General features: G+C 44.5%; 1 protein-coding gene across 3 annotated transcripts in view; it reads right to left on the reverse strand.

Moving 5' to 3' along the window:
- PLA1A (phospholipase A1 member A) overlaps nucleotides 1-16,145 on the reverse strand; it is a 19,499-nt gene continuing 3,354 nt past the window's right edge. The window contains exons 2-12 of one of the 3 annotated variants that reach the window (XM_008498623.2): nucleotides 14,811-14,980; nucleotides 12,820-13,021; nucleotides 11,527-11,704; nucleotides 9,924-10,032; nucleotides 8,381-8,482; nucleotides 7,430-7,519; nucleotides 6,446-6,613; nucleotides 5,343-5,432; nucleotides 4,801-4,909; nucleotides 1,952-2,116; nucleotides 1-603 (exon numbers count right to left, since the gene is read on the reverse strand). In XM_008498623.2, the coding sequence (XP_008496845.1) occupies nucleotides 519-603; nucleotides 1,952-2,116; nucleotides 4,801-4,909; nucleotides 5,343-5,432; nucleotides 6,446-6,613; nucleotides 7,430-7,519; nucleotides 8,381-8,482; nucleotides 9,924-10,032; nucleotides 11,527-11,704; nucleotides 12,820-13,021; nucleotides 14,811-14,883 (1,371 nt within the window). In that variant the 5' untranslated portion in view covers nucleotides 14,884-14,980 and the 3' untranslated portion in view covers nucleotides 1-518. The remainder of the gene's footprint in view (nucleotides 604-1,951; nucleotides 2,117-4,800; nucleotides 4,910-5,342; nucleotides 5,433-6,445; nucleotides 6,614-7,429; nucleotides 7,520-8,380; nucleotides 8,483-9,923; nucleotides 10,033-11,526; nucleotides 11,705-12,819; nucleotides 13,022-14,810; nucleotides 14,981-16,145) is intronic. The other 2 variants (XM_030468231.1, XM_030468238.1) reach the window with 2 other exon arrangements.

Here is a 16,145-nt window from a genome sequence, read left to right on the forward strand (position 1 = left end):
TGAAGTTATCAGGACACTTTAATGTAAAACACAAATGAATCATCCCAATTCTTCTGTTATAGGAAGAGCAGTATTATCATCTTTCACACAGATCTAAATCTTGAGATTACGACTTGCCCATCCACTTTCAGAGATGGGTACAGAATCCGTAAGATAAAATCCAGTCTTTTAGCTGAGAGGTCTTGATGTAACTAGTCAAGCTTGGACTCTCCAATCTGCTGCACACTTCTTTCCCTTGACATCCTGTCCCTAATAGAAGCCTGTCTTGCGTTCAAGGCCAGGTTGGATGGGGCTCTGAGCAACCTTATCTAGTTGGAGGTGTTGCTGTCCATGCAAGGGGTGGAACTAGATGATCTTTAGGGCCCCTTCTGGCCCAAATCATTCTACAATTCACTGATAAAGCAGGAAGTAGAAAATTAATCTGACTTTATGGTGGAAGTATAAACTGTGAGCAGCAAGCAGCAATAGCTTTAGGACTCCTTTCTGATGTCTGATGTCTGCATGCTCTGAAGGCAGTGCTAAGCACAAGCAGTGGGTGGCTCATAGGAGACGTCTGTGTTGCTGGGAAGGGTGAGGTTCCAGGGCAGGCATGATGTTGTCCTGCTGTGGGAAGAGCACAGGAAAGTCAGGATGTGCTTTAAAGAGGTGAAGGCTGCTATCTTAACACAGGGGCAAGCAAGCTGTAGAGGGACCTGTGCTGCTTTGGGAGGGTATGATGAAAATGGTACTGTGCCCTAGCTGGGATGAGATGACTGGTGGGGTGCATTTGGGGTTGTGTCCTTCACCTTTCCACTGCCTCCTTCTAGCTCCCTGATGCTCTGAGTGTTCCCAGTTTAGTGATAGCAGCATAGTTGTAAACCTGTGCATCTCTCCAGCTTTCAGCCTGAACCACTGTCAAGTCCAGTGCTTCCAGGGATACAGCTTCACACACCTTTAAGGCAATGTGCCATGCTGTCCCATTTGTAAGTGATACAAAGCCATGTATCTGCATATCCATCTTGGCTTTGAAGTGCTTTGCTATGCCAAGCATGCTAGTAAGGAGAAGTTTTTATGCTGTAGGGAGTGCCAGGTGTTTACATAGTAATGCCTGTTTTTTCTCTGAGCCCACTAGATGATTTTTCTACTGCCTTGTGCTCAATACTCCTTACTTCCCACCTGAACAGAATTTGAATGTGAGCTCAGTCTCTCTTCTGCTTCTGGTCCTCCCTGCTTTGGAACACATACTAGCTTGCTTCAGCCTGAAGCCAGCATAAGACTCAACTCAGAAGCAATGTGGACTGAGTTTCATGTGTCAGTATAGGCACAGGTATTTTTCCCTGCCCATAAGAACTCTGGATCTGCAAAACTCCTGGCAGGAATATTATTGAGAAAACCATTATCTCACTAGGGATGAGGACTTGGCTGCTTCTACTCTGGATAATGTAATTGTGGCTGAAGGCATATACTCAACAATGCCTGGCCCAGAAAATGCCAGATTGGTTGTCTTTAACCTTAGCATTTTATAAACCTGTGCAGTATAAGAAGCAGAAATTTATTGCTGGTTATCTGTTGTCTCATCCTGAAAAATGTGTGACTGTCTTATTTCAAATGTGGGCCCATTCTAGATGGGGGAAGATGGAGAGATCAAGGACAAAAGGAACGAATTCTAGTTAGTACAAGCTACTGCCATGGGGCTGTGACTTAAGCATCTTCAAGGTCATGTGAGCTACAGCCATTTTCCTTCCATGGCACAGCACTTTCATCCTGGGGGAAGAATCATAGGAAACTTCTAGAAAATGAGCTTGGAAGTTTTTCTCTGCAACAGGTAGAAAATTATCTACACAGGGACAGAGAGGGAGTGGGAGAGACCCATTTACATGTTGATCTAAATAGGAGAGAGCATGCCGTGTTTCAAACCACAGGCTGCATCCATAGGCTCAGTGGATCCCTCTAAGATATTCCTGTGACTTACTTGCTGTCAAGAGGCAGAGGGGCTGCACAGAACCTGCCAGCAATGAATGGTGCATCCTTCCTCCAAAACCGATTATGGGGGAGATACCTCAGAGTCACGCTGTTTATCTGGCACAAGGGAACTCTGTGGGTCAGCAGCCGTTTGCCCATCTCCTGGTTCTTAGCTCTGCAAGGCAAAGGGAGAGATGGGAAGAAGAACATTCAATCAACCTGCAGACAGACACTGTATGCAGATATTTTGAGACACTGGAAGAATCACAAAGGGGCTATCACAAAGCCCCCATATACTAAAATGGAGTGAAAACTGTACTCAGCACCAGTGAGGCCACACCTCGAGTACTGTGTCCAGTTCTGGGCCCCTCAGTTCAGGAAGGATATCGAGGTGCTAGAGTAGGTCCAAAGGAGGGCAACTAGGCTGGTGAAGGGACTCCAGCACAAGTCCTATGAGGTGAGGCTGAGGGAGCTGGGGGTGTTCAGTCTGGAGAAGAGGAGGCTCAGAGGAGACCTCATCACTCTCTACAGCTACCTGAAAGGAGAGTGTAGCCAGGTGGGGGTTGGTCTCTTCTCCCAGGCAACTCTCAACAAGACAAGAGGGCAGGGTCTCAAGTTGTGCCAGGGGAGGTTTAGGTTGGACATTAGAAAGAATTTCTTTACAGAGAGGGTGATCAGGCATTGGAATGGGCTGCCCAGGGAAGTAGTGGATTCTCCGTCCCTGGAGATATTTAAAAAGAGACTGGATGTGGCACTCAGTGCCATGGTCAGGTAACCGTGGCGGTAGTGGATCAAGGGTTGGACTTGATGATCTCTGAGGTCCCTTCCAACCAAGACGATTCTATGATTCTATGAAAAGAGTCAAAACAGAGCATTGTATGTTTGTTTTCTTGGCTATGGACCATGATGTCATGTGATGTGTGAGCAATCGTAAGGCAGCTGGTAAGTGTGCTGTATACCAAGCTTCTTACTCTGTCAGCCCCATGGCAGCTATGGGGCCTGGGGACACCTCTCTTGGGGGACTCTGAGCAACCTGCATGGGGTAACAGCATCCTAAGGAGTGAGATTGGATTTGATGGAAGAAAGGGCAGTGTGAGGTGAGACTCAACTGTGCGAGTTGCTTGCTGAAGGATGAGACTGTGTGAACACTCCCAAGCCCCTGTGCACTTCTGGGGAACTGCAGGATGACAGGCAAGTCAGATCACCTGAAACAAGGTCAATGTCTGAACTTTGATCTGAGAGTCCGTGTTTAGATGTGCTCACTTGACACTTGCAGCTTGACTGCACTGGAGGGCTGAGATTTGCCTAAAACAGGAGGTTTCTTTACTGCAGTGTGAATTAAAAGGAATATCTTCCATTTTACACTCTCAAATCTGTAGGTTTATTGCTGTAAGCACCTTTTTCAGTTTAGCCCTGTGGTTCCTGGGAAGGCACTTAAGTGAAGCACAGCTGCTGTTCTCCCAGGGTAAAGGGTATCTCTGGATAGGTTACCCTGACATCTACTTGTCTCATTGAAACTTGGGGGTACAGCAAAGCCTTGGGATTGCCTGTCTCTCTTACCTGAGCAGCCTTTCCTCATGGCGTGCACATGCCTTCTGCCAGACACCTATCAAAGCTGGTGTCCAACAATGTAGAAGCAAGCACTGCGTGTCTTCCTAAGAAAACTACAGGTCCTGCTACATAAAACTACAAAACTACATAACCTCAGTGTTATGATTTCATTCGTCCTGTATCTTTGGAAAAATAAGATTTGGCTTCCATGGTGGAGAGGGGTTGGTGAGACTGAGCTCCACCAGGATTGAGTACAAATGCTAAATTGCAATACTTGGCTGGAAAATCTGTGAACAAGCAGCTGTGTCACAGTGGAGAACACCCTGGAATGTGGCTTCCCCTTTCCTGGTTCTCACCTCTACCTTCCAGTGCCCAGAACTGAAGCAGCAACACAATTCAGGTCACATTGTTTTGGCTTAGCAATAAGGACATTGTGGAAGCCAGTGCAGGAAACCCTCTGGTCCAAGAACACATGGCTGGCGCTCTTCAGCAGACTGTTTTCCTGCTTTCTGAGTCAGCCAGCAGCATGTTCTAGCTGCTTGTCTATTCTGCAGTTCCAGACCACAGTAGTGGGTAGGAAGACTTCTGGGGAATTTCTCTGTGGTGGGGAGATCCCCCGATCTCAGAACAGAGTCTGAGTCTGGTTCTTTAATTCAGACATGGTTTAGAGGAAGGTGGTATTTTCAAGAGAATTCTATCTGTCTACATATGTAGTTTTGATCCCATGTCCCTAGACTTTTCCCTACAATGGGAGTCTGAGTGCTTTGCTGCATTTACTGAGGTGGCAAACAGCTACTGAAGACACTTCTGCCTGTGCAGAGATGCATTGCATCCTCTGGAAACAGCTGTCTCACTGGGTATCAAAAGAAATGTCTAAGCCACAAAGTCCATCAATCTGGAACCTCTGGTGGGTGGAGTCTTGCTGTAGCCATCTCTGGCAGATCAGAGCTAGCAGCTATCTGACAGTGATTGTGGTTTGGATTGGCCCAATCAAGGGTATGTTGTAGAAAAGAAGCCAGTGTAGCAACAAAATATGCAAGTTTGGGGATCCTGGAGTACACCTACTTCTTTATGCACTCAGGAAAGAGGTAGATCTAGCCAGAGTTACTGAGTAATGGTAGCACATGCCTGATTCTTGAGAGAATTTAAAGTAAATATGGAGGGACTCTAGAAGAAAGGTTGTGGTTCATCACAGAGTGACTGCACTCAGGGAGTTATGTTATCCTTGTGCCTTTTCTAGATTGGTATAAAAATCCTTACAAACAGAGACAGGGGTCACGCAGGCCAGAAGGGTGTATTGTCACTCACATAGTGATCTTCGCTGTGTCCTTGGTGGTGTTGCTGAAGAAGGTGATCTCAATGCTGGTGACTGTGTTTCTTCTCTTCTGCAAATGGAACTCAACCAGGCTGTGGTGGACTAAGCAAAAGGTAAAGTATGTGGGAGTGAGGGCAGGTACTATCAGCTGGACCTGCCCCTGCCAAAAGAAGTTCTCTAGCACTCATTCCTTGGCCCCACCAGCAGAAAGAAGATTAAATAGGAATAAGAAAGAAGTATCTGTGATATGGGAGGCAAAGGCCAGAGTAAATAGACAAGCATTTTCACTACTCTTAACTTCAGTCCTGAAGTACTTCAGTGGTTGTCTTAATCCAGGGCCCACACTAATAAATCTCTTGGAAATGGCTTTATGGGGGAGATGTGCTGGGTTATTGCTGTTCAGATGTGCATCCCAGACCATCTGGAACACAGCAGCTGATTTTGATGGGGTTGGTGGGTTGTAACTACCTGGCCTCCCGAGAGAATCTGCCTCACTTGCTCAACCCCCTACTTATTTTTAATCATTCCTACTTACCACAGAATGGCGCTGAGGAACTGGTCTTTAAATAAACTTTCACTTCCTTGGGCAGCTTTGTCATGTTGACACCTGCCTGCTCCAGCAGGCCTGCAGGAGAAAGCAGAGCCAGTGCAGGGAAAGCCATGAATGACCCAGAAGAGAAATAGAATTGGCCCAAATTTACCCCACTCACCCCAACAAACTCTGCTGCCTTAGAGGACAGACCCTTTCTTTATACCACTGCAAATGAGAGCAAGTGTGGTGTCTATTTGACAGGTTAACATCCTCTCAGAAAACGTACTCTGGCTACCCCAGGTAATTATCATCAGAGTACCTCTTGGTGGCTTTGTTTAATTCCTCTGCTAACAAACTGTGTCATCAGTTGCACCTGTTCAAAATGATCAGGACTAAAGACTATCATGTCAGGGAATCAGTGCAGATATAAACAGAAATACAAACACAAGGTGTGGGGAAATTCAATTTCTTGGTTGAGTGACAGGACCACCATAACCTGTGGCCTGCACCACTGACTAGCTGACAATATGGATTGGTGAGATGGGGAAGGGGCAGCTGATGGGACAGCACCTATACTAAAAGAGGCTTCTGCTTATATCCCTCTGGTACCAGACAGTAAGCAGCACCAGAGAACAACTCTCCTTGTGCCAAAGACCCATTTCAGAAGCCTAAAACAGGCACCTTTCACTCTATCCCAGCCTGGGGGATTCATCTTTGGGGTGGCCATGGAAGGAATTTATGAGAAGAAAGTGACACAGCAGCAGCGAGTGGTTTGCAGAATGGGAGTTCAGGCTTTGGTTAAACTTTCCATCTGCTTCCCTAAACAAGATGTTTTTTTAATTAATTGTCCACTTATAAGGCAGGTGATTCCCAAGACTCTCTTTCAACTCGTTTGTGGGCCCTGTGAAATATTTATAAAGACAATAAATGTTCAAGATGTTGGTGTTCTACCTTGGGCAATATATTAGTTTTTAAAGCATTCCAATAGAAATCTGAAAACTAAACATCTTCTCACTATTCCCAATGAGATCAAAAGAAAATCCTGCTCAGAGAAATCTGAACAGGATTGTCATCTGCTCCAGGAAGGTCTTATGTTGATACCATACCTATTCTGGGACAGGAGAACAGGAAGGGGTCAACACAGTCCAGGCAATGACCATTTAAAAAATCTTGATGACTTGCACAAGGGAATCCCACCATCGGACATGAATGTTTCAAGGCACTGACATAGAGATGTACTGCCCTCATGTGATCACAGATCAGATACTTGTAGCCTGCAAGAAGAAATGAACCCAGAGAAAAGCAGCCATGGCTTCAGTCTTTCTACCTGTTCCAAAGGAACTGAGGATCAGGAAACACTCTTGCTGATTATGCAGTCATTACCCTCCTATTAATAACATTTTGCCGAACATCTCTATTACTATATGCCCAGATCCCACTACAAAAGAAGTTATGCAGGAAGGTAGAAGTGTTTCTCCCAGACCAATGGAGTCCCCCAGAAGAGGAGGATCACAGGGCTGCCATGTCTCCATTAGGGTACCATTGATGAGGCCCCAAGCTCTCTGCAAGGGGGTACAATAGCTTTGACTGCCACTTGCACTGGGACCCCATGTGAGGTACCATGGGTGTCCCCTGTAACAGACCCTCTATGCAGCTGACTCATCCAGAACATAACTGAATATTTACACTATATACTGTGTAAAGTCTTACTCGGTAGAAGGAAAAGACAGTGGTTTCATAAACCATCTGCAAGTACAGATAAAACTTGCAGGATGAAAACCAAAAGAAGCTTTTGCTAGGGCCTAAGTAGTACCTAAGCCTTTCTATGAAAATATTTTCTTTGTTGATGCAAGCTCTTGCTCATACAGAATCACCAAAATCACACCTCTTAACAGAGAGGCTGCCCAGTTTGTTGTGCTGCTGAGGAGAGATGTGGGCCATGAATCTCTGCTGCCATGTGTCCTTAAAAGTACATGTTGTTCTGCTTTGGTAACTGCCTTGACTATAGCAAGAGCTGGCTGCCAAGCAGCATTTTCACAGGCTCCTAAATGGCCAGAAAAGCCCTTTGCTTGGATACAGAGTGTTCTCACCTGCCGAGATGAATCGGGGGCATCCTGGCTGATCTCTTCCTCCATTGACAAAATAATCGATGTGGCCTACAGGAATCCGGATCCCAAAATCTGAAAGGAGGTGAAATGCCACTTCAGTCTTAAGCTTAGCTCTTCTATAGCCTCTCCCCTACATGGTGTCTGACAGGCCCCAATAAATGATTGAACATTAGGACCCAGCTCCAGTGTTGGAGACAAGGACAGATTTTCTGTTCCTAAATGCCTGCATTGTGCAGTTTTGCTGCATGAAGCACAGAGTGCTCCAGTCTCTGGCATCAATATGAGTAGAAGCTGTGGTTTAATCACCACCTCAGTGACTCAGGTTCTTGGTTCCGTATCAAGGACAACACCACTCACCACAACCATAATGGTGGCTCTTAAGATTGAGATCCTGATTGAGAGTTATGTTTGTAGACATTTTCATGATCTCCAAGCAAGAGGTGTGACTCAAAGGCATCACATTATTCTTCAGCATATGTTATGCCCACGTAAACCCTACATGTTTTAGAAGTTACCCTGTTTTTGCACCAGCTGTTGGTTTGACTCTTACTTTCCATTACCACTCACAGTGGCACCACCAGGTGAGAAAAAGCAAACTGAGACCAGACATATAAATTCCTTCAAGGTGGTAAAAGCCGTGCCGAGCTGATTCTGTATGAACTCACTCTGCTGTAGCAAAGTTAAGGAAGAAATATCTGCTGGAAGAATGTCCTCTGTCTAATCTGTACCTGTCTCCTGCTGTGAGGTGCTCTGGGGTATGGATACCTGTCAATGAATTAATCATTAAAGCCTATCTAAACAAGAAACCTTCTCAGAACGAAATTGAACTCACCATAATCTGGCATACAAGGGACAATAACCTGCACATTCCCTAATAATAATGATGGCAAGAGGAACAGAAGCAGAGACTGAAGAAGAAGGAAGCCAGCTTACTGTCAGAGTCAGTATGAATGGCTTCCACAAAGAGGGCATCTCCAGGATCCAGGCGTTCCTCAGGGCTGGCTCTGGTGTACTTAGGACCTGCAGGATCCAGGCCTGTAACAAAATCAAACACCTCATAACAAGTGCTCTCCGCCTCCTCTTTCTTATTTCTGGGCCAGTTATTTTTGCCAAAACATTAAGAAATGTTGCTAGGCAGAAGTGATACATTATTACCATGTCCCAACACTGATTATACTCCAGAAAGGGCAGTCTGAGAAGTGTCACTGAAGACAAATTAGGTGATGAATTCAGTGTCCTGGGCATTAACCAATTGAAGCATTGCAAAAGTTTGATACTATCAAACATCCTTAAAACAAAGCAGTTTCTGAGCCCTCTCTCCACAAATAAAATTGAGTCCTTAAGCAGCCATCTACATTTTTGCCTAAACTTGTTCCTAGAACAATTTCTGTGAAGTCAGAAGAATACAGAAAATTATTGATGTCAATAACAAGGAACAGGTTAAAGATAATTTATTTGTTGGGTTTTTTTTGTTGTTAATTTTTATAGAAAATTAATCTCACAAGCTTATTTTTTTCCACCCCTCAGGAAACAACAAACAATTAAGAAACATCTCTGCTCCACATGCCACTTCCTCTCAGAATCAGTCAGTTTCACTGGCTTGGACTCAGTCCGTTTCTATGGAGAAGGCAGTATCAACAAGATACAAATTGAGGTGTCTGTGAGGGGGGAGGGGAGGAGGAAAAGAAAGAAAAATATTCTTTCTTAAGTCTTTCTATAAATAAAAGCTAATAGAAGCCTCATCTGGGGCCACTCAACGTCAGCTCAGGCTATTGCCTTTGGTCCTTGACTGAGCAGTGTTGTAGGAGTGCCCTGCTTAGCTCTGTAACTTGCTGGTCCTGCTTGTATCTTGCTGACTTGACTTCCTGGTTCAAACTTGGGCTTGCCTCTTCACTACAGACTTGCCTGGTAATCACTGGACTGTGGATTCCTGTCACTGGACCTGTTTCCTGGCACTGGGCCTCCTCTGCTCTTCTTGCCCAGTTATGGTAAGACTCTGCTCCACGCCCATGAGGCCACTGCCCCTTCCTGCTTCATTGTCACCATTGGCTCTCAGCTCACTTTGTCCTGCAGAGCAGCTCACTTGTGCAGCATCCCCAAAGTGACATGCATTATGGCTTTGAATTTTAAAACCCACAGAGGTATACATGCTATAAAGTGGAAGCAAAGCATGTGGGTGTTATGGGATTTCATTAATCATGAGGCCTTCCATTCTTTTAAGCTGGGATCAATTTGAAGAGTGGAACAGATACAGAAGGACCCTTTTGCAAATATGGGCATTCTTTAGGGGGTCTAAGGGGGCCTGATGGCTGGAGAGGCATTGTTAGATCCTTCTGAAGCTGGGAAGAGAGCCATAAGCTTGGATCTAATGACCTCCTATGAAATTAAATGATCACTGTGGATGACTGCTCTTCTGTGCTCTTTCATTATCTCCCTTCAAGAGCAAGTGAGGACCCAAGACTCAGTTTTATGATACCTGTTATCCGTCCCAGCTGACCGCCATGGAAGTGCCCCACCAGGCCCCCAACATGTGCACCAAGGCTTACCCCAATTATGTGGATGGATGTTCCTGAGACTCCCAGGGCCTGCGGATTGATGATGATACATATTAATATTGCTGTAGCAGCAAAGTGGAATAACATATCCCAGCCCACACTGCAGATCCTCAACTTTTCTAACACAGGATTGCTTTTGAGGTGTATGCTGGAGAACCACACAGTTGTAGAAATGATGGGTATTGCTCTATCTAGTTTTCAGACTCTTTCTTAAGGTTCACGGGTGCAAAGCTGACCCTAACCAGGTCGGTCAGATGCTCCTGTTGATAAGTACATAGACTGTAGCTTCTCTTTCCTCAGCTTGCTTCAGACTGAATTCCTCCCTCTCAGCTGAGTGATCCATGGCCACTGTGTGAATAATCTTTCAGTAAAGCAGAGGAATATTTTTTTCAATTTTACACCACTATTGTATCAATGTGCTGATTAGTATTTCTAATTACTAATACTATTAGTATTAGTAATCTTTTGAGAGAGTAAGGATTTGTCCATGGGAAAGAAATCTTGCGTGATGCAAGATTACCCTATCCAAAGGAATCCAGCTGCCTGCAGGCTAGTCTGTGTGATGCAGTGCCATACAATGGGAGGGCATGGGGTACATGAAGTTGTGGGGGCAAGATGAAAAATCATAACCTTGAAAGATTATGAGGCATTATCTCGGAGCAGCACTGAAACTCAATGAGAAGTCTAATATAGTCTTCTGTGGTGCAGTGTTCCAGGAGAGGCTGGACAAAAAAAAGTCCTTAAGGAGCTGGACTAGAGCTCAGCACAGCCACAGAATGAGTGGTGAGCACACTGTCCAGCTCAGTCATTTGTTCACTGTGTGACCTACTTAGCCATGAGGGGAGACAGCCCTCATTCCCATCCTCCTAATGACACAGAGTGGCACCAAGGCTTGCCATACTTCTGGATGGAATCTCAAAACTGTGCAAATGTGGCTGCTTACCCACGGGCTCTTAAAATGTGCAGCCTGGGTCTTCACTGCAAACATTACATGGAGAGTTTATGCATAGCTGGTTAGCACAAAGATGTGTCACCCGCATTACGTAGCTGGTGGTGTGCTCTGTGTGAATGAACTGGGACACATCTGGGGATTTCCAGCTACTGACTGGAGCCCAAAGCAGATATGAAACAGGCTTAAACCCCACCCCATCCAGCTCTCTGGACTAAATTTCTTCCAGGCAGAAGAAGACTGTCCAATGAAGAGTGGACATGAGAAGACTCAGCATTTTTCAGGTTGTCCTGGTCTGGAGAGGCAGCTGGTAACAGGAATGGTTTTCCAGAAAAATGTCAAAACTCAAGAGAAAGAATAAGATGAATAGCATGCTTAAGCCTGGACTGAGATGCAGGGGAAAAATAAATCTCTTTAGTGCTACACAGCATTCACTCTGGAATAGAGGGCCCACTTGCTCAGCACCTGGAGAGGTTAGGTTGGGAGCAGCTCTCTGGGTTGCTCCCATGAAGTGATGTTCTCTTGTTCTCTAGCTGTGCCACCTCCACCCCCCCCGGAAATGCACAGTAGCTTACCAGGAGCTTGCTGATAAGTAGTGAAATGGCAAGGGCCAGCTGTGTGACATTTTCCACTGCAGAGGGATAGGCTGCTGTAGACCCATAAACCCAGTCTACTGCAATCACATTCACCTGGTTTGTGTGCAGTATGGCATGGACAAGCTCTTCAATCCAGGAAGGTTTGGTGCCCAAAGCCCTGCAGAGTCATCAGAAACAAGTGTGTTAGGTGTCTTCCAAAGCAGGGCATATGCCAACAGGTTGTTCAGTTGTGTTGGTGCCTCACACATCTTGGAGGAAGATGCCAGACAATAGCTGAAAGTTTCTTCTGTTGCCAGGCACTCACACCTGGCATTTCTTTGTGGTGGTATTATAACATTTCTCAGAATGGGCTGATTCAGAAGGGAGCCAGATATTTCAGTGAATGAGATAACAGTTGCAGGGCTCAGGCTGAGATCTCAGTCTTGCTGTGGCACTTCAGCTAGCCTCCACAGAGCCCACCTGGAGTAAATGACCTGACCAGGAAAACCTGGATCCTGCTCTGCTACCAAGAGGCAGTAAGTCCTTGGATCAATCACTCAGTCTTTCACTGCTACATTTCCAGTATGAAATTGGAAAAAAAAAAATCTACACTTGAGGAAAACTGAGAAGGATATGTTCTACCCACTATTCCCCTAATACCACCTGGTAGGGGTGTGCTATGTCATATGAGGGCAACAGATGGTTTTCTGAAAAGACCTTGTAATAACACAGTAAAACAAACTTACAAAATAGTGACAGCTAAAAAAACCCCTGCTCAAATATGGAGGGAGGGAGGGCGGGAGGGAGCGGAGGAGAGAGGGAGGAAGGGAGGAAGGGAGGAAGGAAGGGAGGAAGGAAGGAAGGCAGGAAGGAAGGCAGGAAGGCAGGAAGGAAGGAAGGAAGGAAGGAAAAGAAAATTCTATTTCTGTATTTCTGTTTGTGGGGGTTTTTTGCTTTTTTTTTTCCTCCCCTACAAAAATTTTGAAACAAACACAAAAGAGACAGCTGGTCACAAACTAAAGGACTTGAAGTTTTGTTCTCATGAGAGCTGTCAGCAACATTTTCTGTGCCTCTGTCACTGGTCCATTATCAGTCTCCCAGACAATTCCCACGTTCAGTTTGGGGCTGAGCACTCCAAACTTTGTTCTTAGCAGGTGTTTTGTGTGCAGCCTCTCTGCTGGGGCTACAGGAGCAGGGGGTTTCTGTGCCAGTCCCACACAGTGCTTGCCAATGCCCCAGCAGTGTTTAATTTACCAGTACAAACTAAAGACACAGTGCTCTTCTTTCTCTCACCTGAAGCCATGGATTATGATCTTGGTTTCCAGGCTCTTGTTGAAGCTGCTGTTCTTGATGTCATCCTCAGCTAAAACCAGCTCCCCACAGCTAGGGCTTGAGTGGGTGAACAGAAGAAACTGGACCTTTAGTTTACTGCCCCGTAGGAAATTTGCTGTTTGGAAGTCAGTGCAGTTATGCCCTGAGAGTCTGCCTGTGTTCCCTGCAACAGAGAGTGAAGAACATATTTAGTCTGTCTGTGCAATGGAGAAAAAAAAAAAAAAGCTCATTCTAATTCATTAGGAAAATGAAGGTAGCAATCTCACTTCTATTGATAAAGATTAAAAAGAACAGAAATAAAAAGGAAATAACATTTCCAGCATATTCTGGAAACTCTGTCTGCCTGATAAAGTTGTTTCTGTCCTTTGATGGAATTCCAGCACCTTAGTGGGGAATAGAACTGCAGATGTCATGGTAGCTTTGACTTCTGAGAGTTGCTCTACCAAGACATGACTGACATGCTGTTGGAGGTTTTTTTCCAAGTTGGTCACACATGCCAGCTACTAAGTACATTTATGAGCTGGCTATTAGATCTTTAAAAAAAATATTGACAACAAGTAGTCACAGCTGAATGGGGATATTTCTCTTCACATTCTGGTAGGCTTTGTAAAAAGTGCAAGTCTAATTGACAATTGAATCAAAAATCCAGAAAGCTACATAAGAATGCTGATGACACTATGTATAAATGATAATTTGTGACTGACTCATTTACTGGACGAAAATGCTTTATGGGAAGGAAAAGGCAGCTACTGGAACAGAATCTAATCTAGACAGCAAAACAAACAAAAAAAATCTCAAACCTGTAGGTAGGAAAAAACTGAGCAAATTTAGGCTAGAAAGCAGGCATAGAAGTTAAGAAGTATGTATAGCTAAGTTACCCAAGGAAGAGCTGGGTTCTTTTTTTTATCATTTCAGAGAACTGCCAGGTATGTTGGAAGTCTTGTTGAAGGTAAGATGTTGGATTTACTGAAGGATTAATGGGGTGAAATTTATTGACCTGTAATGAGCAGGAAGCCTAGTAATTGATTAAATGATGCCTTCTGACCTAAAAAGTGTTACTTTGAGGTGACATAGTTGCATTCCACTGCAACAACAATGTATGCACCTTCCCTTTCTGGACTGGAAGAAGTGAAAAACCTTGAATCTGCATATACAATAATAATAAAAAACCAATAAATAATGATAATAATTTAAAAATATAAATAAATAACACCATTAGCTTTGTAACTGCTGCCTGTTCCCACAGAGGATACTTGACTCTAGCTAGGCAGAACGTGGCTTAAGGGCCAGCACAAAGGAGTGATATTCAACATTCAGATTCGCCCTTCTGGGATGTGACTAACCCTTGCAGTTGTTTATTTCAGTCTTCCTGTACAGTGAAGGCAAGAGAGAAAGAGATGTCATCTGAGATAAATTTGGAAAAAATGCAGCACATGAGACAGCGTAACTAGCAAGCACAGGTTCGGTGGAAGCATGGTGTATGTCAGAAATGGCATGAGAATTGTGAGTAAAGGTAAAGAAGGAGGTGCACTGCTGTGAAGGTGCAAGTGATGTGGTAGTGAGGACCACAAAAGCAGTTTCATTGCCAGGACAATTGAAGAAAGACATGCAGTGTCTGTTTATTTTCTTTGAATTACTGCAGACAACACTTGCTAACCTTTCAAAGCAGGAGATGCCAGTGTCAGAGGTCAAGTGCTCCTTTTTCTGCTTTCTTACAGTTCAGGGTAAATGCAGACCATTCTTTTAAATCAGGTTAGTGGAATTAAATCACTGAGGCTGATTAAATCAAAGCATGGGAGAAGAAAGGGCCATTCTTGTTCTACCCTTTCTCCTGGCACCTGACTAGATCATAGCAAGGACCTCTTGACATACAGGTTGCTTAGGGAGAATTGAATTCTGATCCCTCTGTGTAAAAACTTCAATCCCTTGCCGGGCACTCCTGCTTTTCTTACCTGCTTGTGCTGAGCTGAGCAGTAAGGGGACAGCAAGAACAATGAGCAGCTTTCTCTTCAGATCCTCAACCATCTTCCTGTTAGTCCACTATCAGGCTTGTACAGAGAAAAACAGCAGTGGTGGATTGCTCAATCAGCTTGACTCTGTTAATGATCAACCAGCTTGTGCTCTTTTGGGAAAGAAAAAGGGTAGGGAAAATTACCTCTGTTCTTGTTTGACCGACCATTAGCTAAAGTCTTTGCCATCTTCACTGACTCTTTGGTTCAAAAAGATGCTGACAACCCTTCCTCTCCTCCCTACCTCTATTTTCTCAAGGCAAACTTCTCACTTCAGAAATTACCTTGTGAAACCAATCCCCGACAGCATCAGACTTGCAGTGGTTTTTTTCTTGCCACCTAGACCTGTCCTCTAAATTCTGTCTGGGGACATTGATTTGTCACAAGATTTAATAGTAAGTCCATGCCAGAAAATTTTATACCAGTCTTGCATCTGTGTATTTTCTTATTGCACTGCAGTCTCTTTCCTCTATTTCTGCTTTCTCTCAGGTTCTTGTAACATCCAAAAAAGGCAAAGCAATGGACTGCTTCTGAAAAGTGAGGGGAAAGAAAGGCTACAATGTAACTGGTGGCCTTATCACTAAAATATGCTTGGGATGTACACTTTTTTTAGGGTGCATATACTCTACTTTTCCTTTGGAAACTGGACTTCAGATACAACAAGAAATAAAAGTATGGTCTCAGGAATGTACCAGTATCATAAGCATGCCAATGCTTCAAATGATCTTTGAATAAATATTTACTGCTTTGGTGTAAACAGATAGAGAAGCGTAAGCACACAATCAAATGTGTTACTGGGAGTCCACCACACAACATTCATGAATTGGTGGTACCATCTCCCTGGCTGCACTAGACTTTCAGGTAAGTCTAGTTTCCTACTGTTTCCTAAATCTCATTGGTGCATCTTGGTCCTTCTTGCAGAAGAACAAGGCAGCTTTGTCCTTGACTGTGTTAAATGGCAAGAAGAATAAGAAGCAAAGGAGTGTTCCCAGTCCAGACACTATTCTTCAGCTGCTTTATTAGAACAACAAAATGAAGAAATTCCTGCAGTCTGTTCAGACAGGTGACCAAAGGCTTTTCCAAAAGACATTATCATCCTTTAGTTACTGGCAATATAAGTATTTTTCTTACCCCAGTCTGCCCCAGCCAAAGGCTTTGGGGCTGTTTTAAGCAGATGATCTCCTGAGAGAAATTTCTCTGATCCTCACAGGAAACTTAGGCAGCATCAACTGCCTGACCTGGATAGCTGCTGAAATGCTACCCCCATCTGCATCCTCC

Source organism: Calypte anna, chromosome 1 (genome assembly GCF_003957555.1).
Source record: "Calypte anna isolate BGI_N300 chromosome 1, bCalAnn1_v1.p, whole genome shotgun sequence".
NCBI lineage: Eukaryota > Metazoa > Chordata > Aves > Apodiformes > Trochilidae > Calypte > Calypte anna.